We start from the raw sequence: 21,423 nt of genomic DNA, 5'->3' as shown, positions 1-21,423 counted from the left end.
AGGCAATATAAATAGCATATAGTCTCAAAATAATCTATATTAAATAGTAGTTTATTGGTGTTTACAAAAATCCTCGGGTAATTTTTGCAAATATCTGTATTGCGGTGGAATGTAGTCTTCTGGGTTGATTTTGTCGTTTCTCCACTTGTGTGTTCTTCTGGCCTCAGAGTATTGAACAAAGGCATGGTGGTCGAGTTTGTGGCCGAGCGCGTGCCAGATGAAGTGCTTGTGGTAGTCTTCATTGGGAATTCCGGGCTCCAGAGGCTCGTAGCGGTTCCTCCAGATGGCCTCAGACCATATCAAGACGGCGGGGAATAGAACTGAGAGGTACATCATGGCGCTGAACCTGTATCTGAACTTGGCAGATTTCCACATCTCCTTGAGCGAGTACCTCTTCATGAAATTCTCGAGGTCGAAAAACTTCGCAAGTTCGTCCTCGTTAAACGCCTCCACCTGAGGCAGTCTGAAAGATGAGAAGTTATATCCTCCTCTCATTGGCTTCCTTCCCACGTCGAGGCTCTGCCATTCATTTGTGATAATCTTGTCTGGGTTCAGGCCATTATAGAAGCAGTCACTCCTCGTTTGTGGCAATTTTATTCCTACAAATTATTTAATCAATGTGTAAAATAAATTTTTATACCTTTCTTGGCGGCTTTTTCAAGTCTGAGTTTTTCATTTAAATAGGCTTCGTGGGCTGATGGATGATAAACTACTCCGGCTCCGGGCTTAAAACTCACCAAGGGGCTGATTTTGAATAATCTCAAGGGCTGCGAAACCTTAATTGGCATTTTACATCTTTTACATTTAATGATTTATTTCCACCATCACCACATACACCTTCCCATATCACCTCAAATACGTAAAACTTCTTGGGAATTATTATAATTTAGGGGAAAATTCTCAAAAATTAAAAAATTCTCAAAAATTAATTTTTTTTGAAAAAATAAATTAATTGAAAACTTAAAATGTTCATAATATTTCTAGTCTCAACCTCTGGAATCTTATTCTTACACAGATAACTATTTAACCATATATTTATAAATTAAAAAATTAAATCCCACAAAATTTATGAAAGATGTGTATGTTGTATTAAATTCAATAGGATGGCATAACTCATTTGTCTGGTTGTAAATTGAACAATAGCAGAGTCAAGAGTGCTCCGAGAGTAGACCCAACGGATTCGAGGAGGTTGAGGAACACGAATGTGGTAACTCTCTTTGAGGCCCTGGAGAGTCCAGATTCGTTTGAAGCTGAGGGAGTTTCTAAATCCCTCTTGTCGCGTTCGCGATCGTCTCTGAAGGAGAGGAACTCGAGTGTGACGAGGTCGGAGGTTGCGGCGTGGAGTAGTGTGAATACCATGAAGAAAAGTAGCGAGAAAGTCTCTTCGAAGAGAACGAAGTCTTCTTCCTGCAGGTTGTGCAGAACGGCGAAGTAAACCACAAGAAGAAGGTCGAATACCAGCATGTACAGCGTCTTCCAGGGCGTCAAACTTCCCCAGTCGACGTTGAGCTTCCCAAAGAGGTACAGGAAGGTGAGCCTCGAGAGCCCATCCATGAGTCCTGGAAGGCACAAGAAAAGGTATTTATATCCTACGTCGACCTTCTTTGAGGCATCTAGTGGGAAGAACGTCGGGAAGACTGTGTACTTCATGAAGTAGAGAGCCAGGAAGACCAGGCCTGGAACCAGCAAGCCGTTGAAAAGTGCTCCTGCGTGTCTAGGAACGAATTTTGGATTCGTGTCGTTCTCAACTTTCTTCCTCTCCACGTATCTCTTCACTGCTCCTGTTGAGCTGTACCACAGTGAGAGTAGCCCTCCAACGAGTGTGAGTACCAGGGCCAATGAGGTCACTGTGACGAAGAATAGTTCCAGCTCCTCCTTTGAGAATGTGTCCTCTTCTGCTACTCCGAATTTGAAGACAACATACAAAAAGAGTGGTAATAATCCTGAGAGGAACTTTGAGAGGTCCACCACTCTTGGGTTGGAGAAGGGTGTGCATTCCACCAGACCCATCGTCGAGGCCTTATTTACTCCATGTGTGAGGCCCAGAAGTGCAACAGACGCTGTAAAAACGTTTCTTCCTGGTTCCTCTTCGAATGTTTTGACAGAGAGTAGCATGAGCATGAAGAAAAAGGCCTCGAATACATATGACACTACTGTGAAGTATGAAAGGAGTGGGCTCAGGAAAAGGAATACTACGGAGCCGAGCGCGAAGAAAAAGAAGAACAAAAAGACGTTGAGCGGAACACTGTTTTCTCCGTTTAGGAGCTTGAATGACATGTACGAGAGAAGAAACACAAAGTGTTCTGCAAAGTTATTAGCGAGTCCCAAAAAGAGGCCGACTAGGAGTGAAAGGGCGCTGACGCCTCCTTCTGGCTTCTCGTCGTAATCAGTTGTATTTAAATTTCCAACTCTGTCTGAAACCTTTTCAGCCATATTCAAGTACAATTAAAATATCGATAACAGTAGGGGGTTTGACGGGCAGTTGAATACACCGATGGATGTGTAAGAGATATGCAAATTAAGCAAATTTAAATTGAATTTTATTATATAAAACCAAAAGGAATAATTTTATACAATAACATACAATTAAATTACCAAAGACAAACGGGGGGTGGAAAACACTACAAAATCACGCCATATGCATAAATACTTAAAGTTGGGAGGGACATATGCACATGTGGAGGCGTCACTACCTCTAACGAGTACACACATTCAAACACATTAATCTCTGTTACAAGTGGCGTTTTCCTGAAAAAAGTCCCGACTTGCTATCGTCGAGCCCCTCTCTCGTATGGAAATACTGTCGCCCTGAGTCACAGCTTTTTTCAAAAATCTCTACCTCCTTTACGCATCTTTCTATTTTACCATCATTCTGGCTTAAACAGTCTCTCAGCGGCTTCATTTGGCAATATTCTTCCGGTTTCCTCTTTCTATCCTTCTTGGGCATTCTTCACCTTTAATCTTAGATTTCTCATTATTTTAACTACTTTTCATCTATTTTACAATTAAATTACATTTTGCTTCAAATATATAATTTTATTAAATATTTTATGAACAAATTGAAAAATTCTTTTTGACGAATCTTACATTTATCCTTTGAACCTCTTATCCTATGGGTATGGTGTTACAACAGTAAACATCTGAACTGTGAATACTCTTCTTCAAATTCATACACACTTCCAACCAACAATTTAATATCATTATAACTAGTCTTTTCCATAAAAATTCCTTTGTTTTTTTTCTCTTCACAGATCATACACAGGATTGAAGCGTCTGCCTAAATATATTCATTCTAAGCTAAAAAATACTTTTATGAGATCTGGTAGTGTATTCGATTCTTTAAATTGTAAATAATAATTTATTGCCATATTCAGCCCGGATTCCTCGAACATTCTCGTAAATTTGCACTCTACATATTTGTTCTTCTCGTTTATATAACTCCTCAAATTTGCGATTCCAAACATTAATAGTACCATATATAGTCCTCCTTTATCTATTACATTATATTCTATAATTATATATCTATATCTACCCATAGAGTTTTTTAGTAAAAAATAGCGAAATACCTTGAGATTGTTGGTCAAGCATTGTGTTTATTGTCTTAACAACAGTCGATAATAGGGGATTAAGATAATATTCTGCAATTTCCTTACACAATTTATCCATATTTTCGGTGCTATTCAATTTACTCAGGAGCAGAATCGAATCCAATAACCCGATTTCCTTCATCCAATTTATGAACTTCTTATTATATCCTTGTATTGAGTATAATGATAAAGAGTCTAATTCTACTCCTTTGAACTCTTTACGCAGTACTTGAGTCCTTATTTTATCTACAATTGAATCAACTTTCTCGTCTATAAATTTGCTCAGGTCTGAAGAAGAGTCACTGAATAAAGCCAATTCCTTAACCCTATCCTCATCACAAGTTGAGTGCTTGGTAAAATGTTCGGAATCGAAGTATTCAGAAAAATTACTCAATTCAGACTCAATCTCCATATAATGATCAACCGAAACATTTATCGAGGATATTATGGTGGTTATTTTCTGGGTACAGCTCTTCTGGAACCCACTTTCCAACAGCGAAAAAAGTGTTTTTTTCCCATTTTCAAGACTATTCTGCGATAAATAAGGGAAATCAAACTCAAATTTGTCAATTTCTTCTGAAATCTTGTTTTTAAGGTGTAAAAGTCCAGTTAACTCATGTCCTGCGAAATGGTCCAGTAACATAATTTCATACATTTTGGTAAAATCGTCCACTTTCAAATCTTTATTAAATGAGTTTAAGACGTGGAATACGATGTGATTGAGAAGAATGTGTGAGAAGAGTAAAATTAGAGAGGATTCCAACCCAATACTCAATGAGTTAGTTGTGATTTTAAAGAGCTCCAACCTCTTATTCATTATACACCTTAAATTTTCCAAGCCTTTGCCATCAAGCAATAACAACACACTCACCGAGTGCATCACTGTTCCCACTGAATTACTTCTCAAATTACTGAAACAGTGTGATTTTAGCTTTTTTTTATAAAATTCACACAAAGTAATTGAATCCTCAATTATTTCTTTATATTTTGAAACACTTTTGTTTAAATTATTTGATTCTCCGTTGTCAAAATTGGTAACTAATTTTGTTAAAAAAGGTATCTTGACTAAAAGCAATTCATATGACTTTAGAAGCTCATTATCCTTCAGAAATTTATAGTTTTTCATTGACAAAGAATGTAAATGATCCACGATTACACTATTTACATTAGAATTTATATTTATCATTCCCTTATTGAGAACCAAGTCACTAGATTCTAATTTTAAATCTGAATTATATAAATTATCCATTATTACATTACTATGATACTCATTCATCCAATTGTTTATATTATTTATAGTATTTTCGTATGAATTATTGTCCTTTGCATTGAAATTGTTATATTTATCCAGCGACTCCTTGAAGGTTTCATCATAATTGAAATTATTTAACATATTAACTATAAGATTAATATTATTTTTGGAATCTTTGATGAGATTGCACATTTTAAGAATTGTGTCAACACACAGGAGGACTGAGTCGATTTCGTTGGTGACCATAGGCTTGATTTCGAGCTCCAGCTTGTATGAGGAGACGTACATTTCTTGGAGCGTTTTTAGCATGTTGAACTCGTCGTTTTCTCTGAAAAATTTATCCAAATCGAGCTCTATATACTTCTTCTCGTCATACTCCTTCTCCATCGATATTTACTTAAAAAATTCCACAAAAAAATAAATACAAATAATAATACAACAAACAAATTAAATAAATTACATAAATAATAGTGTATATGGGAGGTGGTAGAAGATTATGACTCCACTCTTAAAGTGGATTCTAGCTTTTAAGTTGGGTATGATATACAATGAACTCTTGTATACTCATGTTAAATCTTTTATTTATACTCGCATTTTCTGAATTTATTGACTGAATTTTGAATAAATTTGTTAAATCTGAAATGAATTGATTAAATCTTGAATCTCGAGGTTAAATCTTTTAATTTAGGTTAATTATTTTATGTTAAATCTGTTATTTTTTAGTTAAATCTTTTAATTTCAATATATGCTAATTACACCTACAACTCATATTATTCGTTATATTTATATATATATGTTATATTTATATAAATATGTTATACTTAACTATATATATATATAAAAAGATTCTAAGGTACCCTTTTACGCTTATCTGGTAACTTTCTTCTACGGCGTTTCTTTTCTGAATTAACTCTTGACAACTTATCCTGTTCAATGAGTTCCTTGACGTTTCGCATATACTTGAGTGCGTCCAGTGTTATTCTCTTTCCACTTGATTGTATATCGTGTATCCACTCAAATGAGTATCCTCTCCGCTTACAGGTTTTCAGGCAATTGTATGCTGCTACATCCCATAGGCCTAAGACGTAGGCCGCTTTGTACAGTTCTACAATTATCATGTCTCCGAAGGTTGACTTGGCTGCCACTTTGAGTCCGTTGGCTTCAAGCACTGGGTCACAGAGTTCGGAATTTTTCATGCGGTCCATATGAAGAACTTTCCTCAGGTTTGCTCGTCCACTAGTTCCAATTGGAATGTTGAACCCTGGGTACCACTTGATGAGAGAGCCCGGTCTGATAAGACCCTCGACGTACTTCGCGAACTTGGTTGCTTCCTCAAAGGCCACAGCCTTAGAACCGAAAACTACTGGGTCAAACTTGACCTTGAAGTTGCGTACGACGCCTTTATCGTCACTCATCCACCAGCTCGTTTCGTGGACTCCTTTCCAGTTACAGCTTATATAGGGAAGGTAACTCATCCCTTGCTCATCATTTCTGGATCTGATCATGCTCTCGTTGAGGTCTGAGCTGCTTGCAATGTTCTTTGTGTTGAGTACTTGTTTGGTCAACTTGAGCTTCTCGTTACGAGGCTCTTTGTGCTGGTTTGGGTTCTGGATCAATAGGTTATCGTTCCTCAGGACTAGGTTTAGCTCAGCTCCGTTCCTTACGTAGACTACGTGTGTTTCGGGCGGGTTTGCTATGCGCTGGGAATCGTCATACCTTTTTGACAGTTCAGTAATGGACTCGCTGTTAAGTACATGGGAACTTATTGGCGTCAAAAAAGTTTCTGGTGATGGTGGGATCTTGAAAATTATCTTCAAAATCTCTCTATATCTCTCTTCTGGGGTAATACTTGGATCATAGCTTGGAACCTTGAATGTCGTTACCACGTTTCTTGTAATACTTGTCGGTGTAAAGTAATTTTCTCCAATGGACTCAATATCATTATTCTGGAACGTGAAATTCCCAACTGGACGTTCTGATGGGTACATGTCCTGTATACTATCGTTTCCAGACAAATTAGGTTCCGGGTATGATAATAAATCCATGTTCTTTCCATAACCTACATAAAATTAGTATTTATTTAAAATAAAATAACTAAAAATTTGTAAATATGCTTAGAAAGTTACTTTGTCTCAGATATGGCGAATTTGTATTTTCGTCGTACGGATAATACTTGGAGTAACTATCATACGCTATGGATGAGGAGCAAGAACTTGCAACCGTGCTTATTGAACTTTGCATTTTGAGACTGTTTTGGTAATTGGAGTTCGACTTCATGGGCGTGAGAGGATTCCCGTCCATCATGGTATTGAAGAGTGCAAGATCGTGTGTAGAAACCTTCGTGGGGTACTGATTTCTTCCCGGCGTCATCACATCAACAATATTATTCCCTATGCTACCAATAGAGGCTATGTTATTCATGTTCGACGGTATGCTGCTCATATTTGATGACATGTTAGACATGGTTGCAGCCATATTGGATGTGATATTGCTTGTTTTAGAGGCGCCATTACTTGATATACCATTCAATGAATACTCGAAACTTGACTTCATTTTCGGTGTTAGGTACTGGAGATTTGGTGTCGGACTCAGTGACAGTATATCTCCGCTATCTACTAAAAACTTTCCATCCACGCTATACTTCGTTTCCATGCTATATCTACCGTCAACTGAATATTTACCTTCTGATGAGTACTTTCCATCACTTGGGAACGGTTCAGACTTGTATGCAATGTTGTATAACGAGCTGTTAAGTTCTGGGTAGTAACTGCATTCGCTTGATGAGTATCCGGAATATGCTGAGCCTGAGTAATCTGTGTAACACGAGCTATCGAAGCTCAGCTGGACTCCATTTTCAAAAAACAGTGGGTCTGAGGAGGGTGAACAGTGTCCTATTCCGTAGTAGGTTGTATTTTCGTCCATGCACAAAAACTGTTCGTCGGATACATTTGTCAAATATGCATCGACTTCTGCGGACGTGATTTCGGTGGTTTCGCACAACACCGACGCTACTGAATTCATATTAAACAGAATGAACAAATTAGTTTAATTAAGAAATTTAACGCTATTGTTTCAAAAAATCCAGTTAAATTGACGAATTGATTGATAAATTATGAGAAATCTAGAAGAAATAATTCAATTTAAAGATGTGAAATGTGCTGACAAAACTAGAACATTAAAGCTTTCAAATTTATTATTTTTTACTAAATCTATGACTTTCAACTATATTTATCTTATCAAATTTGCTATACTTTTCATTTAGATTTAAGAGAAATTGAGTATAATATAAAATTTTGAATAGAAATAGGACTTCCTAAAATGAGTGTGTCTTTAGGTATCCTTTATTGAAACTATAAAAATCTCAATTAATTATGAAAAAATATCCTTTTATTAATATATATATTTTAAAACTAGATATGGTCAAAGTATTTGGAATTGTTTTATCTTGAACGATAAAAGACAAAAGCAATCAATTATCAAGGGGAACACGTCTTTCAAGTTAATAAGACTCTTGAACTGTTCATATAACTTTTATAAATCTATTTGTTTTGAAGAGTAAAACTAAAATGTCGATGTTCTCCTTAGAAATTGGTTGTCATTGGCCCATATGGGTTTCCTTATACCAATCGTCTTAATTTCTTCGAAATCTTCTTAGAAGATTTTTATACATACCATAAAGAAAACTTGCTATATTTTGTGCATCTTTTTATTATTATATCTTATTAATTAGTTGATTATTGCATGCATCGGCCGAGTGGTCACGGGATTCCAATATTAACCCCAACAATGATCTATAAAATCTTTTCCACACACTTTTCGGCTTCCTTACACCTTATTAATACTTGTCCCTATTGTTTTCTACAGATCCTTTCCTATTTATGATAGTTTAGATATCTTTATAATCTCCTTGTCCACTGAATAACAACTTCTATATTCTTGAATAATTTTAATGTCTTCTTATTTTTTAGATCTATTAATTTTCCTCTTGATAAAAAAATTCCCAACTTGATTTTATCTTTATAATTTTATCTTTATATTTTTTTTTACTTATTTAAATTAATTATTCACCAATTTGTTTTAGTTAGCTCACCAATTATTTGTTGGTGGGATTTTTTCTTCAATAAATTATTTTCACCTTGATATATGTTTATTTTTAATGATTATTTTAAGCTTTTTATTATTTTTAATTACAGTTTGTTAAAAATATTTTAAAACTATTTTTTTACCGTTGATTAAAAATAATAGATCTGATCTACTTCAACCTTCCATCTATTTACATTATATACATCTTAAAATAAATCTATAAATAGAAAAATAAATTTACGAAAAATTTTATTTATTGACTTTTCAGACTCTTAATACAGGAATAGATAATTCTTTAAAATTGGATCCAAACTAGCCAAAAAATTTTCAAATCAATTAATATTTGATTTAATAAAAATTTTACCAAAAATTTGTAATTTATAAGCTATTTTTCACGTTATAAAAGACTAAGTCACAAATCACACATTATCATGGATATAATCCACTTATTTTCAATTAAACATTAAATATTAAAATTTATTACTAATTTTTAATACTATAAGTATTTAAAATCGAATTAAATAAAAAACACTTTAGATATGTGTTAATTAGCAATTTTTCCAAAAAATTCTCGGCATATATCGATAACTTCCACCAAGATTATTGTAAATATAGTATTTTAGTTGTTTTTAACCTAACTAGATAATTATTAAAAATCCATGATTAATCCTGATAATAACAACGTTACACACAAAGTACTATATATATTTAAAATATAATATGTTACTTTACAACAAATTTCTTATTTTTTTAATATTAATTAATTTAAATATAATTTATGGGTCACATAACATAAATGTGGTTGGGTTTACCGGCAATAGCGGCCAATATGTGAGAGGGCCAAACCACCCTAGGTTCCTACAGGTAGCGAAATTAAATAACTAAATCACCCAAAGACTTTTATATAATAGTTTAAATAATTTATTAATACGTTTTGTCAATTAATTATAATTTTAAGGCAAACCCAAATGTTGAGAAGGATAAGGAACCGACTTTCTTCTCCTTACTATTTCACCCTAAAGTAAAAGAAGCTTCTATGGATATAGGAATGGAAGATTCAAACGTGGTTTGTACATAATATATTTAAAGAAGATATTTAATAATGATTGATATTATGATTCAGGGTGTTATGAAGACAATTGGCACGAATGAAGGTGAATTTACAAAAATTATTATCGTTAATTTTATAAATTTAATTTAGAAGAGGACCATATAAATGAATTGCTGAATGAATTGGAGGAAAACGAGCAGAATCAAGTTAACTATTTCTACAATAATTTTGACTTGCAAAATGCCCAATTAAAAGAAATCTCTAAACTGTTTTAATAATTTTAAATTGATAAAAAATATTTTGTATATTCCTAACTATTTACACTCTTGTAACACTACATATTTAGTAACACTGGATAATGGATTAAACCCATTTGTTTTAATTATGAATCATTTTGATTTTAAAATTTAAAACATATTTTATTTTTCAATTAATTTTTACTTATCATGGCAAATAAAATAGATTTAAGTACCATAAAAATCGTCAGAAAGAAGAATCCCTCAACTGCCAAAAATCTATTAAAACGATTGGTAACTTTATTGAATCATAACTTATTTAATTTGCCTAATTTGTTAATGACTTATGAATTCTTAGAAAAGGAAACAAAAACAGAATGAACACAAAGATGTAAACGGACCATCTAAAACTAATGCCCAGACCCTGAAAGAATCCTTGAAAAACCATTTTAAAGACTTTGAAAATCACCTAAAAGATTCAGAAGATATTGATATAGAATATATTCCACTAGGTATTAATAATTTTATACCGTTAAACAGTATTTAACTTTGTTAAATAAGGTGATATATCTGTTTTAGTTGAGGATTATGGAGACTTTAAAGGAGTTTTCGAGAAGTTTTCTGAACTTGAAAATCAGTCAGTGGAAGAGGAACCTGCACCGGTTGAACAGGAACCAGAAGAGGAACGATTTGATGATTCAGACTCAGACGAAGATGTTAGTTTTATATATTAACTTTGATTTTAGGAATCGCAAAGGAGAATGAGCGCCAAGAAAATGATGAGATTAATGAATAGACCAACACTCTACGAACTTAAACAAGTAATTAAATTATTATATAACCAAGCGCATATTTATAACTAATATAATTAATATTAATAATTAGTCGGCTGAAAAACCAGAAGTGGTTGAGATTTGGGATACAACAGCATCGGATCCAAAGTTTTTGGTATGGCTCAAGGGACAGAGAAATACAGTACCCGTGCCTTCTCACTGGAGTGAGAAGACTCCGTTCATGCAGAACAGACGCAGCTCAGATAAACCTCCATACAAACTACCGCCTCATATTGAGGCCACTAAGATCTCCGAAATAAGGTCTGCACTCCAGATTAAGGAGAACGAGAAGAGCTTGAAACAGAAACAGCGTGAAAAGGCCAGACCAAAATCACATAGAATGGATATTGATTACCAGACACTGCACGACGCGTTTTTCAAATACGCAGTTAAACCACCTCTTACAAAGTATGGTGACGTGTATTATGAAGGTAAAGAAATGGCGTTAAGAATGAGGAATTGTAAACCAGGGCAATTATCCGAAAGACTCAAAAATGCACTTGGAATAGGTGAAAACGCACCACCACCATGGCTAATTAATATGCAAAGGTACTTTCCATATACTAATACAATTACTTTCATCATAATTATCTATATTATACATTTGTATGTAACATTTAATAAATATTGGGTAGATTTGGACCTCCTCCAAGTTATCCGAATTTACGTATTCCTGGAGTAAACGCACCCTTGCCAGAATCAGCATCGTTTGGCTATCAACCAGGTGGCTGGGGAAATATGCCGACAGATGAGTCAGGGAATCCATTATACGGTTACTTTGACTCATCCTATTACGAGGATAATCACATAGACAAGACCTTTTTTGGTGAAATCCCACAATTACCCGAGGAAGAAGAAGAGGAATCTGGTAACACAATTATTCAACTAAATAAACGCTTTATTAACAAATGTTTATAGAATCAGATGAAGAAGTTAAGGAAGAAACAGTTAAGGCAGCACAAGCTGTTTCAGACACACCAGTATCTCACCACATACTTAAGATACAGCTAATTATATATTTAAAACAATGAAACAAAATATAATTACAAAATTGCATAACGATGTAGATATCAATTGGAATAAATACACCTTTGGTCGATGTTGGACTATCTGCTCTGGACACACCGCTACAACCTATGATGCAGGCCACCCAGGCCCCAAGAAAAGCTTACACTGTTCTTGAGCCTAAGGTTGCAGCACCCTCAAATGCTCTTTTTGGATCTCAAATCACTTATCAAATGCCCCCGCCAGTAGCGACTCCTCTGGTAAACCTTTCCTCAATTATAATATTTTAGGGCATGGGAGGATTAAACACACCACTAGGAGGTATCGCAACACCATCACTGACTACTGAAGGTATTACCCAAATCTAACACACTTACTAGTTAATATAAAAATTTAAACACTATATAATTGATGTAGAAGTGGATGGAATTAGTACAACTGACCAGATATTAAGGCAGTTGAAATACCACGAAGAAAAAGCCAAAAAGGTACACGAGGAAGCTGGACAAATTGTCGTAACTGAAAACAAGGATTTAAATAAGAAAAAGAAAAAGAAACAGTTTAAATTTTAATCTACTCAAACTTTATATATGTTTAATTAATTTTGAGAAAAAAAATTCTCTGAAGAAAACATTTTTTCCAACCATTATTTTCAACGATGGTTCATTTAATATCAAACAAACTGGTAAATATGAAAAAGATTAGAATTGAGGAGAAGAGAATGAATTTGTATAAATTAATGAATGAAGGCGGTGGGTTCTATAGTAAAAAGGAAGTCCATAAATTAGCAAGAATGTGCTCAATTCCACCCATGGTAGTCAAAGGTAATTTTTATTGTCATTTTAATCAAAACTAGATGCAATAAACTTTTTATTGGATGAAAACCTAATAGTATCAGAAAAAGTCGGCACTAATATGATTTACTGGTAATAAAACATATCTTTGTACATTCGGGTAGGGTCCCTATAGTAAATGAAACTGATGATTTGACTAAAAAGAGAGATCAGTTGAGGTATAAACATGTACTAGTTAAAGGAAATTTAGAGCTGAGAAGGAGAAATTGAGTGAACAAAAGGAAAGTTTAGAAGCTGAGAGTAACAAATTAAAGGAAGAGTTAAAGGACATAGATGTCAGTTATGAAAAATAAAATATCATTAGATTGATAAAGTATGTGAGGAGTATGATAATTTAAATATGAAAGTTGAAGAATTGGAGAAAAATCTAGTGGACAACAGAGTGGATGTGGTTGTTTTGAAGAAGCAAATCAGCGTGGCCAAGAGTGCGATTATAAGGTTTGAATTACACATTTAAATTGGTTCAGATGGGCTGACAATCTGTCAATTATACAACAATGGCTTGAAAATAAGCACTTGCTCCATAATTACTAAAGATAACGTTAAAATGATCAAATTTAAGTTGTTAACGTGAGTATTATTGTTGAAATTGTATGTTGTAGGACCCGGTTTCGGGATTTTTCTGCACCTTGAAGTTGTCAAGCGAAAGTCCGATTTTGCCCAGGAGATTATTTCCCAAATCCTTCAATTTCCCTAACATCTCAGCCTTCTCAGTCTCAAATTCGGCGTCAGCTAAACAATGTATTTGGATTATTTGTTAAAATACCCAGTTTCTTAAGCTGTGTTTTCTTTACCAAATACTTTTCTCTAAAATAATTATTACAATTATATAATTAGTAAAATATTTAATTAAAGTATAAATGTATACTCCAATGAAGAATCCAGTTGAAGTGCCTTTTCTAAATCAGAGTGTGATTTCTGATAGAACTTGGTCTTCTCAAATGCCATACTACGCCTTAAATATGCCTACACATCAAATTAGTTAAAAACGAATTAGTTTTACACTAGGAATAATTAAAACTAATGAGGAAATAAAACTTAGTATATGAAACCTTGGGGTATGAATCATTGAAGGTGAGAGCGTCGTTACAATCTGAAATTGAATTTTCCCATTCTCCAAGTGCCTGATGGCATGCTGCACGGTTACAGAAAATTTGAGCCTTTAAAATATCATCCTCTGAAAATTCTAACCTCTCCAAAGCTTTTGTGTACCAGTCAATAGCCTCGGTATAGTTATTATCCTTAAAACACTCGTTACCACGTTCTTTATAATATACAGGTGACGGTAGCCCGAATAAATTATTATCAACATCAGTATCGAAGGTATTTTCGGAGGGATTATTTACTGTAGTATTGGAGGCTGTGGTTTCAGCTGAGTCATTCTCCTGATTATATTCTGATTCATTAGCATTATTTTTACAATAATTATCGAGGTTAATATTATTCTCTATATTATTACGATTATCTAGATTTTTTGCATTATTATCATCAACAACTTTGTTTCCAGGTGAGGTGTTTAGTGGATTTGGGGAGTTTTGGGAACTTTGTGTTGAATTAAAACTCTCTTCATTTTCCATTAATTTTAGCTAAAGTTTAAAAAAACAAACAAATTAGTATAACTAGTGTAAAAACATATCTAAGTGGTGTTAACACCATTTCACATAGGAATTATTATTATTTTTCATTATTATTTTTAAAATATGTATCATAGTCTTATTATTTGAAGGAATATAAAATATGATGGAATCCAGTAAAATTGAAGAGGACCCTGAAGATACCATGGAATCTTCAGAACTGGCAGATGAGGATATATTAACATTCGGCAAATCGAATTTGAACTCAGTGCTCCTAGAAAATTTATTAACACGCTTTAAAAAGTTCACTCCAGTTCAACAAAAGGTACTTTTTGACACCATTTCCTATTTCTATCCCTATTCATCTATAAATTCATAATTTAATACATTTTATAGGCCATACCTATAATATTATCTGGCAGAGATGTCATGATAAAATCTCAGACAGGCTCTGGAAAGACTCTGGCCGCCCTAATACCCTTGTTAAACTCGTTACTTGATAAATCCGGCACATTCAGTCCATTTGATTTGAAGCTATTAATTTTAGTCCCTTCCAACGATTTGATAAATCAAGTTACAGATCTGCTGAAAATCCTGCTAAGAAAGTGTTCTGACCGACTGTCAGTAAAACCACTAACAGAACTGAGTAATAGCTTATCGAATATTGTGGTCACAAAGCCTTCAATAGCTGTAGAACTATTAAAAAGCCAGCAGTTATTATACCTAATAATTGATGAGGCTGATTTGTTATTTGAGTTTGGGTATAAGAATGACATGTTAAAACTGATTGAAATTCTGAGGAACAGTTCTAAATTCAAGTCCTTCCAGTCTGTCTTGCTCAGTGCCACACTTGACCCTGAGATCAAAAATATCGCAAACCTTCTCCTGTTTAAGCCCGTTTACATCGATGTGCCTTACACACCAAAGTTGGGCAACGTTAAGCAATACTATGTGCTGGTTAATGAAGATGCCAAGTTGCTTAATCTGTACGTGCTGCTTAAAATGGAGTGCATACCATACGGTTCAATTATATTCGTCAATACAAATAAAACGTATCTTTCTACTCAACTATACTATTAAACTAGTAATTATACAGTAATTGTGTGTTAGTAATACAGTAATTATATGGTAATGATAAACTACTAAATCTATTTTTAGTGGGTATTATTTGTACTGCTTTTTGAGGAAGTTGTGCCTGGACATTAATATCATTAGTAAACTATTATCGCCAAAGTTAAGGCACACTATACTACAGGTATATTTTAGTAACATAGTTTACACTATTTATGAATATAGTTTTAATTTTGTTGTAGAGTTTTAACCAGGGACTGCTGGGAAGCTTGATCTTAATTGATGACGACAGCGAGGACGAGTTCAGCCTAAGTAGAGGAATAGACTTCAAGAACGTTAACTGTGTGATTAACTTTGACCAGCCGAAAAGCCTAGGGATTTATAAACATAGAATTGGACGCACAGGCCGCAATTATCAAAGCGGTTCATCGCTCACCTTCTTTACGAATGAAAGTGATCAACTACTTCAACAACTTGTTTTTTCGGGAACAGTTAGTAAAGGCTCGCAATTAAAGGAAGTTATCGGATCAGAAAATAATGAAGACCTAAATGGAGTAAATGAAGAAACACTGGACTCTGAAATCCAAGAAATAAAAATAGGCGAAGAAATGTTCGAGTCCTTTAACTATAGAATAAACGACGTGTTGAAGATGATAACGCCGAAGCTTGTTGAAATAGCCCAGATCCAGTCCGTGAGGCACAGCGCAATAGAACAGGAGGAGTTTCTTAAGAATGTTGACGAGAATGACATGTTACTCCTCAAGTCAGTGCTGAAAAACGACAACCAACTCCTCAAACCTGAGAAGAAACACCTCACTTTTATTCCCAGTTACCTCATCAATAACCAGCTACAATCCACAATCGACACCGTTAAACAGCACATATATCCCCACTCTCACAGCAACAAGGTTAATAAACTGAAGAGAAGCAAGATCAAGAAGACCGAGCAGACTAGAGAGAAGGTGCGCAAGAGGAAGCGTAAATTCTTCAGGAAGAAGTTACCTCACTTTAAGCGTAAAAAGAAATAATTTTACAAAATTACATGGTTTACACTTAATATATTTCATTTTGTGGCAAAGTTGTAAAATTTGATTTTTGTATCAAGTTAAAAAATGAACCACTGTCGTAGTCGGGGCGTTCGCAAAAGTTGACTAGTAGTACAATAAATAGGTCGTGGGTTCGAGTTCCGTCTCCGTCACCGCCCAGACCACTTATATATATATAAATTTGTATGAAAAATGGTATATTAGTATATTAGGTGGTTCTTAGTGCCATTGCGATTTTGCATAAGTTTGCCAACAGTTTCCTAAGAAATTAGTAGAATTTAAAAATTACTCGAGCTGTAGTTGGGTGGACAGTCCATTAACCATTGTCATGTGTGATAAGGCCACACTCTAAATATATAGTATAATGTTATTTAAATACAACTTCTGGAAAAGTTGTTTAAAAATACCTTAATGTACTCCAAAAGGACGTGTTCTGGAGCATCCATGGTCTTTAATAAACTTCTCATTGTCACTATTATATCCACTGGTGAATGTCCCAGTTCTAATAATTGATTCACTTTCTCATGAGCCTATATTCAAATATTATACCATTTATATATACATATTGTGAAGTTAAATATGTAAATTAGTAGTGATGATACCAGGCGCCAATTACCATTCAAACAATTCTCGAGCATTTTTTGTATTAAATCTGGGGAGGGTATATCACAAACCTAAAACGCTGATATTGGTCTTAGAATTACCTTAAAAACATTATCCTTCGTCACTATTTTAAACCCTGCAGACACTATTTGTAAATTGTTAACAGCCTAAAATATTTTTTTAAAAATAAAATGTAAAATATTAAATATATTTAGTTATGTATTACCCTTCTCAAATCGCCATCTGCTGAGAATAATAGTGCTTCCATTCCTTCATCGGTATAAGTTAAATTCTCCAAATCACAGATAGTAACCAATCTCTTCAATATCTACGCAATCATTGGCTAAGGAATGAAAAAACCTGCTCATCTTTAAGTTTTGAGTATCGAATCACTGCGCAACGGCTTTGAATTGGTTCAATTATCTTGTTCGACTGGTTACAAGCCAGTGCAAATCTTGTAGTGCTGGAGTATATCTCCATTATTCTCCTCAACGCCTACACACTCAATCAGTCAATATAGGGGAAAATATAGAAAATAATCTTTTCCCATGTTAGGGTAATTTGTGTAAATTCACCCTTAAAACTATCTAACTAATTGGATTCAAACCTGTTGAGCTGGTTCCGTCATGGAATCTACTTCGTCGAGAATGACAATTTTGTGTTTATTTGCTGGCAGTATGAGAGATTTCTTCGCAAAGTTCTTTATATTCTCCCTAACCACATCAACTCCTCTAAAAACAAAAGATGAACTTAGAAAACAAACCTGTCATCACTTGCGTTAAGTTCCACAACTGCGCTTTTGAAGTGTGATCCAAGCATTTCTCTTGCCAAACACAAAACTGACGTAGTTTTTCCAGTTCCAGGGGGTCCCTAACAGACAATATTACACACATATAGAAGATATTATCCAAATACACCAATTACCAAACTGTTGGTAAAAGTGTAGTTTCACTGGATTCTTCGATCTAACAATATAACTAAATAAAAAAATACACAAAGGAGTAGGTTTGGCATATTTCCCTCTTTGGCTATGAATTGTAACCTCTTAGTGATTTCTGGATTACCGATTATCTCCTCCAGAGTGCTTGGTCTATATTTTTCTATCCATATATCTATTTTCGCATCCATTTCAAAACTACTATTATTAAAATTATAGAATTTTAGTTAAAAAATGTCAAAATTTAGTTAAAATAGTGAACTGATTCCAAATTGGTGTATTGGAATCCCACACAAACACTTTGATACCACATATAAGTTAAAAAATTTCAGATTTTATAATTAACACATAAACCAATAATTTACAAGATAAAACTGTTAGTATTGTGTAAGAGTGTGTATGTATTAGTGTAATTTATAGTCCTTAATGAGTATAGGTTTGACGGTAACTTTTCCCGCTTCCAACACTGCGAAGAATACGAACCCACCGAGGGTGAGCCACGTCACCCTCAGTCCCAGACCTTTAAATAGTGAACTCGTTCCTTCGTCAACTGCTATTTTGGTTAGACAATCCCATGTACTTTTATACTAAAACCAAATGAACTTGAATATTTGATTTATGGTTAAATGTGTAATTAGTTTACCATTTTTTTCTCTCCCTGTGTCATCATACGAGTTTTTACGACATCGAGAGGATTCGTTATAGCTCCAGCTACACCACCTATCACAATATTATTATATATTACAATGCATATATATATAATTATATAGAAAAGAACCTGCGAAGGAGCCACTGAGTGCCGATACAATTACATTTCCAGAGGATATATTTAAGTTTCCTTTATCACTTATATAATGCGATAATCCTAACACAACATTACTATTATAGATACACAGAAATATTTTGTATGGAACGATTTACACCTTCAACCCATATTACGGTGGTCAGTCTGTTTTATTCCTTTAAAATAAATAACTTTATAAAAACTTAGTAATAATGATACTATATGAGTAGTGTAATGATTTAAACTTCTCCCATAATACAAATTGTATGCCATCGAAAGGAATTTCTCGAATGAGTGTTGAGAAAAAGCCTGCATAGAGGCCCCTAATTCCCTGAAGGCGATAAATATTATAAAATGCTTCTCCTGTACCACTATACAACCCAGCCTGTAGTTGCTGTTTCACTACTTCGAAAGGGTTACTACACATGTCATCAACATATATCAAGATGTTAGAATGTAAGTACTGTAGTATATAGAGTTACCGTATAATTAGGCTTGTAATTTGGCCAAATGAAGATCCCATAAAATATATACAAGGTAATGGAATTAAAGGTTTCTTCGTTTCTAAATTATATATAAAGTATTTTAATATAAATCTATAATAGTTAGCCCACTATATACCTTTGTTAGCATTAAGAATATCTTTGGTAAGCTCATATACTCCGTAGAATGCTGCTGAGGATGGTAAATCGCCACTCAGTAAAATAAATAGGCCAGAATATAATGAATTAGTTTTAATATTCCGTTTTTTAATTAATTTTTGGGGTATGTATGTTGCTTTAGCTTTACTTTGGAATAAAATGTCCTTATTTACCTGACTTCTAGTCTTAAGAGTATCTAATGGATATAACAACAAGTCGGATACTATTCCAGCTATACCGCCACAAATAACATTTGCTACAAAATTGTATAAAATCAAGCCAAAGTTATCAAAATAACTAGTATATTTAGTTGAATAATTAATTGAGATTATTTTATGTATTTTAACTTACATACATGATCCATTAGATAATATTATTTATGTTTATGTTTACACAACAATAGATACCACTACCCTATTATATATACTACACATTTTAAAGTTCTAACACTAAAATACATTTATTATATAATTATTTCTATAATAATGTTTAAATTTGTGCTAAATAATGATAAATACTGTGATTTTGAGATTTTCAAGAACTTCCATAAATAATTTTAAAACTAATAAAAATTTTAAAAATTTAAACAATATTATTAACATTACTGAGGATGTTAGTTTTCATAAAAAGCAAAATTCCTCTCAATTCCCCCTAAACAACAGTATCCTACAACCACATTACCTCTTTATATAGTATTTATATACATTAGATTCTCATAATTGAGTGTAGGATGGGTTAAAAATAATGAAATACAAAATTCTCAAGATTCTTCCAACAAACTAAAGAACTCTGATATTGAGAAATATAATTTTAAGGAGGATTTGGAGGAAAAATTGGAATTTGAGAGCTTAAAGCCTAACCCGAGATACCAAGATTTAACCCACGAGGAACGCCAATATATACAGGAGCTCACTTCTAAAGCAAGAATTAGCGACCCTTACAATTCATTAAACGTTAATAAAGTCAAAGTTGATCCGATTCGTGACGCTAAAACTATATTAAAGGATATTTCATCAGTAAACTTTACATAATTAATTATATAATTGTTAATCTAATTTTTAGGAACATAAAAGTGAAATGTATAATGAAATTGATGAGTTGGAGGAAAATAATGGACTGGATAATAAATTAGTTGAACAAAATAAATTCGATGAAATTGTTTCAAAAATTAGAACTAAAATTAGATTAGAGAAAAAATCCAATTCACTCATTAATAAACTCACAATTCCCAATGTCAATGGTATTTAATCAATATAAACAACTATTTACATGATTATAGGTGAAGTCTTGGATCCGATAAAGAAGCATGTATTGAGGAGGGCAGCTAGAATTAGTACAATGCTACACACTCATATTGAGCAATTATTAACATGTAATAAACCAGAACTGTTATATACCCATTTAAACGGAGCATCAATTAGTATTAATCACGTAGAAATGCCAACTAGTAAGAGCACAGTCAAGTGTTATTATAATATAATATCAAAACACGATCCTGAAGAGGTCCAGAAAGGATTAGATAAGGTCTCATCAAGGTTAAGGTTCATGATAGCAAGGAAGCTTGAGTTGGGTTATACACCTCCAATTAGGTTCATCAAGTACAATCGAAACGAGTTTGTTAATGTAAAGAAGAAATCCCAGTTATTGGAATATGCATATAATATGCCCCTGGAATTAAATTCACGTGCAATTGATAAGGGTAATACTAAGGAAGATTCCACAGTATACAATAATGAAGAGGAAAAAATACAAATAAGGGATGGTGATATAAGTGATGAAATGAGCAGGGAAATTCAAGAATCATTTCACAGGTGTTATTATGGTTATACTTAACACAATATTTTTACTGTTTTTATTATTTTATAT

General features: G+C 33.6%; 12 protein-coding genes across 12 annotated transcripts, besides 19 other annotated features; 4 read left to right on the top strand and 8 right to left on the bottom strand.

The window, feature by feature from the left end:
• Positions 1 to 51: 51 nt before the first annotated feature.
• TA04570 (uncharacterized protein) lies at positions 52 to 788 on the bottom strand (the record flags this gene model as incomplete). Its single annotated transcript, XM_950035.1, has 2 exons — positions 52 to 599; positions 641 to 788. The coding sequence occupies 2 exons, from the start codon at positions 786 to 788 to the stop codon at positions 52 to 54; spliced, it is 696 nt and encodes a 231-aa protein (XP_955128.1).
• Positions 283 to 351: a sequence feature (1 probable transmembrane helix predicted for TA04570 by TMHMM2.0 at aa 133-155).
• A 325-nt stretch (positions 789 to 1,113) lies between the features above and the next one.
• On the bottom strand, positions 1,114 to 2,433 carry TA04565 (uncharacterized protein; the record flags this gene model as incomplete). Its single annotated transcript, XM_950034.1, has 1 exon — positions 1,114 to 2,433. One exon carries the CDS (start codon positions 2,431 to 2,433, stop codon positions 1,114 to 1,116), a length of 1,320 nt encoding a protein of 439 aa, XP_955127.1.
• Positions 1,135 to 1,203: a sequence feature (10 probable transmembrane helices predicted for TA04565 by TMHMM2.0 at aa 28-50, 63-85, 89-111, 161-178, 191-213, 243-265, 285-307, 319-341, 356-378 and 411-433).
• Positions 1,174 to 1,179: a sequence feature (GPI-Anchor Signal predicted for TA04565 by DGPI v2.04 with cleavage site probability 0.2924 near 402).
• Positions 1,300 to 1,368: a sequence feature (10 probable transmembrane helices predicted for TA04565 by TMHMM2.0 at aa 28-50, 63-85, 89-111, 161-178, 191-213, 243-265, 285-307, 319-341, 356-378 and 411-433).
• Positions 1,411 to 1,479: a sequence feature (10 probable transmembrane helices predicted for TA04565 by TMHMM2.0 at aa 28-50, 63-85, 89-111, 161-178, 191-213, 243-265, 285-307, 319-341, 356-378 and 411-433).
• Positions 1,513 to 1,581: a sequence feature (10 probable transmembrane helices predicted for TA04565 by TMHMM2.0 at aa 28-50, 63-85, 89-111, 161-178, 191-213, 243-265, 285-307, 319-341, 356-378 and 411-433).
• Positions 1,639 to 1,707: a sequence feature (10 probable transmembrane helices predicted for TA04565 by TMHMM2.0 at aa 28-50, 63-85, 89-111, 161-178, 191-213, 243-265, 285-307, 319-341, 356-378 and 411-433).
• Positions 1,795 to 1,863: a sequence feature (10 probable transmembrane helices predicted for TA04565 by TMHMM2.0 at aa 28-50, 63-85, 89-111, 161-178, 191-213, 243-265, 285-307, 319-341, 356-378 and 411-433).
• Positions 1,900 to 1,953: a sequence feature (10 probable transmembrane helices predicted for TA04565 by TMHMM2.0 at aa 28-50, 63-85, 89-111, 161-178, 191-213, 243-265, 285-307, 319-341, 356-378 and 411-433).
• Positions 2,101 to 2,169: a sequence feature (10 probable transmembrane helices predicted for TA04565 by TMHMM2.0 at aa 28-50, 63-85, 89-111, 161-178, 191-213, 243-265, 285-307, 319-341, 356-378 and 411-433).
• Positions 2,179 to 2,247: a sequence feature (10 probable transmembrane helices predicted for TA04565 by TMHMM2.0 at aa 28-50, 63-85, 89-111, 161-178, 191-213, 243-265, 285-307, 319-341, 356-378 and 411-433).
• Positions 2,284 to 2,352: a sequence feature (10 probable transmembrane helices predicted for TA04565 by TMHMM2.0 at aa 28-50, 63-85, 89-111, 161-178, 191-213, 243-265, 285-307, 319-341, 356-378 and 411-433).
• A 298-nt stretch (positions 2,434 to 2,731) lies between the features above and the next one.
• Positions 2,732 to 2,947, bottom strand: TA04560 (uncharacterized protein; the record flags this gene model as incomplete). Its single annotated transcript, XM_950033.1, has 1 exon — positions 2,732 to 2,947. One exon carries the CDS (start codon positions 2,945 to 2,947, stop codon positions 2,732 to 2,734), a length of 216 nt encoding a protein of 71 aa, XP_955126.1.
• Positions 2,948 to 3,124: 177 nt separating this feature from the next.
• TA04555 (uncharacterized protein) lies at positions 3,125 to 5,226 on the bottom strand (the record flags this gene model as incomplete). Its single annotated transcript, XM_950032.1, has 4 exons — positions 3,125 to 3,277; positions 3,309 to 3,508; positions 3,567 to 4,814; positions 4,848 to 5,226. 4 exons carry the CDS (start codon positions 5,224 to 5,226, stop codon positions 3,125 to 3,127), a joined length of 1,980 nt encoding a protein of 659 aa, XP_955125.1.
• A 461-nt stretch (positions 5,227 to 5,687) lies between these two features.
• Positions 5,688 to 7,860, bottom strand: TA04550 (uncharacterized protein; the record flags this gene model as incomplete). Its single annotated transcript, XM_950031.1, has 2 exons — positions 5,688 to 6,898; positions 6,966 to 7,860. 2 exons carry the CDS (start codon positions 7,858 to 7,860, stop codon positions 5,688 to 5,690), a joined length of 2,106 nt encoding a protein of 701 aa, XP_955124.1.
• A 1,782-nt stretch (positions 7,861 to 9,642) lies between these two features.
• Positions 9,643 to 9,705: a sequence feature (Signal peptide predicted for TA04545 by SignalP 2.0 HMM (Signal peptide probability 0.831, signal anchor probability 0.023) with cleavage site probability 0.659 between residues 21 and 22).
• TA04545 (uncharacterized protein) lies at positions 9,643 to 10,248 on the top strand (the record flags this gene model as incomplete). Its single annotated transcript, XM_950030.1, has 4 exons — positions 9,643 to 9,786; positions 9,881 to 9,988; positions 10,046 to 10,076; positions 10,124 to 10,248. The coding sequence occupies 4 exons, from the start codon at positions 9,643 to 9,645 to the stop codon at positions 10,246 to 10,248; spliced, it is 408 nt and encodes a 135-aa protein (XP_955123.1).
• Positions 9,661 to 9,729: a sequence feature (1 probable transmembrane helix predicted for TA04545 by TMHMM2.0 at aa 7-29).
• Positions 10,249 to 10,419: 171 nt separating the features above from the next.
• Positions 10,420 to 13,358, top strand: TA04540 (spliceosome-associated protein, putative; the record flags this gene model as incomplete). Its single annotated transcript, XM_950029.1, has 13 exons — positions 10,420 to 10,503; positions 10,568 to 10,748; positions 10,789 to 10,925; positions 10,956 to 11,030; positions 11,095 to 11,648; positions 11,678 to 11,910; positions 11,961 to 12,022; positions 12,110 to 12,307; positions 12,338 to 12,398; positions 12,465 to 12,606; positions 12,675 to 12,871; positions 13,133 to 13,176; positions 13,206 to 13,358. 13 exons carry the CDS (start codon positions 10,420 to 10,422, stop codon positions 13,356 to 13,358), a joined length of 2,121 nt encoding a protein of 706 aa, XP_955122.1.
• A 120-nt stretch (positions 13,359 to 13,478) lies between these two features.
• On the bottom strand, positions 13,479 to 14,478 carry TA04535 (uncharacterized protein; the record flags this gene model as incomplete). Its single annotated transcript, XM_950028.1, has 4 exons — positions 13,479 to 13,633; positions 13,668 to 13,708; positions 13,770 to 13,867; positions 13,954 to 14,478. 4 exons carry the CDS (start codon positions 14,476 to 14,478, stop codon positions 13,479 to 13,481), a joined length of 819 nt encoding a protein of 272 aa, XP_955121.1.
• A 160-nt stretch (positions 14,479 to 14,638) lies between these two features.
• Positions 14,639 to 16,574, top strand: TA04530 (DEAD-box family (RNA) helicase, putative; the record flags this gene model as incomplete). Its single annotated transcript, XM_950027.1, has 4 exons — positions 14,639 to 14,800; positions 14,872 to 15,527; positions 15,634 to 15,730; positions 15,789 to 16,574. The coding sequence occupies 4 exons, from the start codon at positions 14,639 to 14,641 to the stop codon at positions 16,572 to 16,574; spliced, it is 1,701 nt and encodes a 566-aa protein (XP_955120.1).
• A 389-nt stretch (positions 16,575 to 16,963) lies between these two features.
• Positions 16,964 to 18,323, bottom strand: TA04525 (replication factor, putative; the record flags this gene model as incomplete). The annotated part of the gene is made up of 8 exons (XM_950026.1): positions 16,964 to 17,122; positions 17,195 to 17,266; positions 17,297 to 17,362; positions 17,422 to 17,523; positions 17,556 to 17,690; positions 17,803 to 17,926; positions 17,959 to 18,065; positions 18,189 to 18,323. 8 exons carry the CDS (start codon positions 18,321 to 18,323, stop codon positions 16,964 to 16,966), a joined length of 900 nt encoding a protein of 299 aa, XP_955119.1.
• Positions 18,324 to 18,536: 213 nt separating this feature from the next.
• On the bottom strand, positions 18,537 to 19,921 carry TA04520 (mitochondrial carrier, putative; the record flags this gene model as incomplete). The annotated part of the gene is made up of 7 exons (XM_950025.1): positions 18,537 to 18,719; positions 18,776 to 18,852; positions 18,911 to 18,997; positions 19,136 to 19,335; positions 19,399 to 19,480; positions 19,538 to 19,813; positions 19,909 to 19,921. 7 exons carry the CDS (start codon positions 19,919 to 19,921, stop codon positions 18,537 to 18,539), a joined length of 918 nt encoding a protein of 305 aa, XP_955118.1.
• Positions 18,585 to 18,653: a sequence feature (4 probable transmembrane helices predicted for TA04520 by TMHMM2.0 at aa 64-86, 101-123, 204-226 and 268-290).
• Positions 18,833 to 18,852: a sequence feature (4 probable transmembrane helices predicted for TA04520 by TMHMM2.0 at aa 64-86, 101-123, 204-226 and 268-290).
• Positions 18,911 to 18,959: a sequence feature (4 probable transmembrane helices predicted for TA04520 by TMHMM2.0 at aa 64-86, 101-123, 204-226 and 268-290).
• Positions 19,401 to 19,469: a sequence feature (4 probable transmembrane helices predicted for TA04520 by TMHMM2.0 at aa 64-86, 101-123, 204-226 and 268-290).
• Positions 19,569 to 19,637: a sequence feature (4 probable transmembrane helices predicted for TA04520 by TMHMM2.0 at aa 64-86, 101-123, 204-226 and 268-290).
• A 143-nt stretch (positions 19,922 to 20,064) lies between the features above and the next one.
• Positions 20,065 to 21,390, top strand: TA04515 (uncharacterized protein; the record flags this gene model as incomplete). The annotated part of the gene is made up of 4 exons (XM_950024.1): positions 20,065 to 20,218; positions 20,287 to 20,573; positions 20,620 to 20,797; positions 20,837 to 21,390. The coding sequence occupies 4 exons, from the start codon at positions 20,065 to 20,067 to the stop codon at positions 21,388 to 21,390; spliced, it is 1,173 nt and encodes a 390-aa protein (XP_955117.1).
• Positions 21,391 to 21,423: the final 33 nt, after the last annotated feature.

The sequence above is a fragment of the Theileria annulata genome, chromosome 3 (genome assembly GCF_000003225.4).
Source record: "Theileria annulata chromosome 3, complete sequence, *** SEQUENCING IN PROGRESS ***".
NCBI lineage: Eukaryota > Apicomplexa > Aconoidasida > Piroplasmida > Theileriidae > Theileria > Theileria annulata.
The sequence above is the reverse complement of the archived record's forward strand: the minus strand, read 5'-3'. Positions and strand labels throughout refer to the sequence as shown.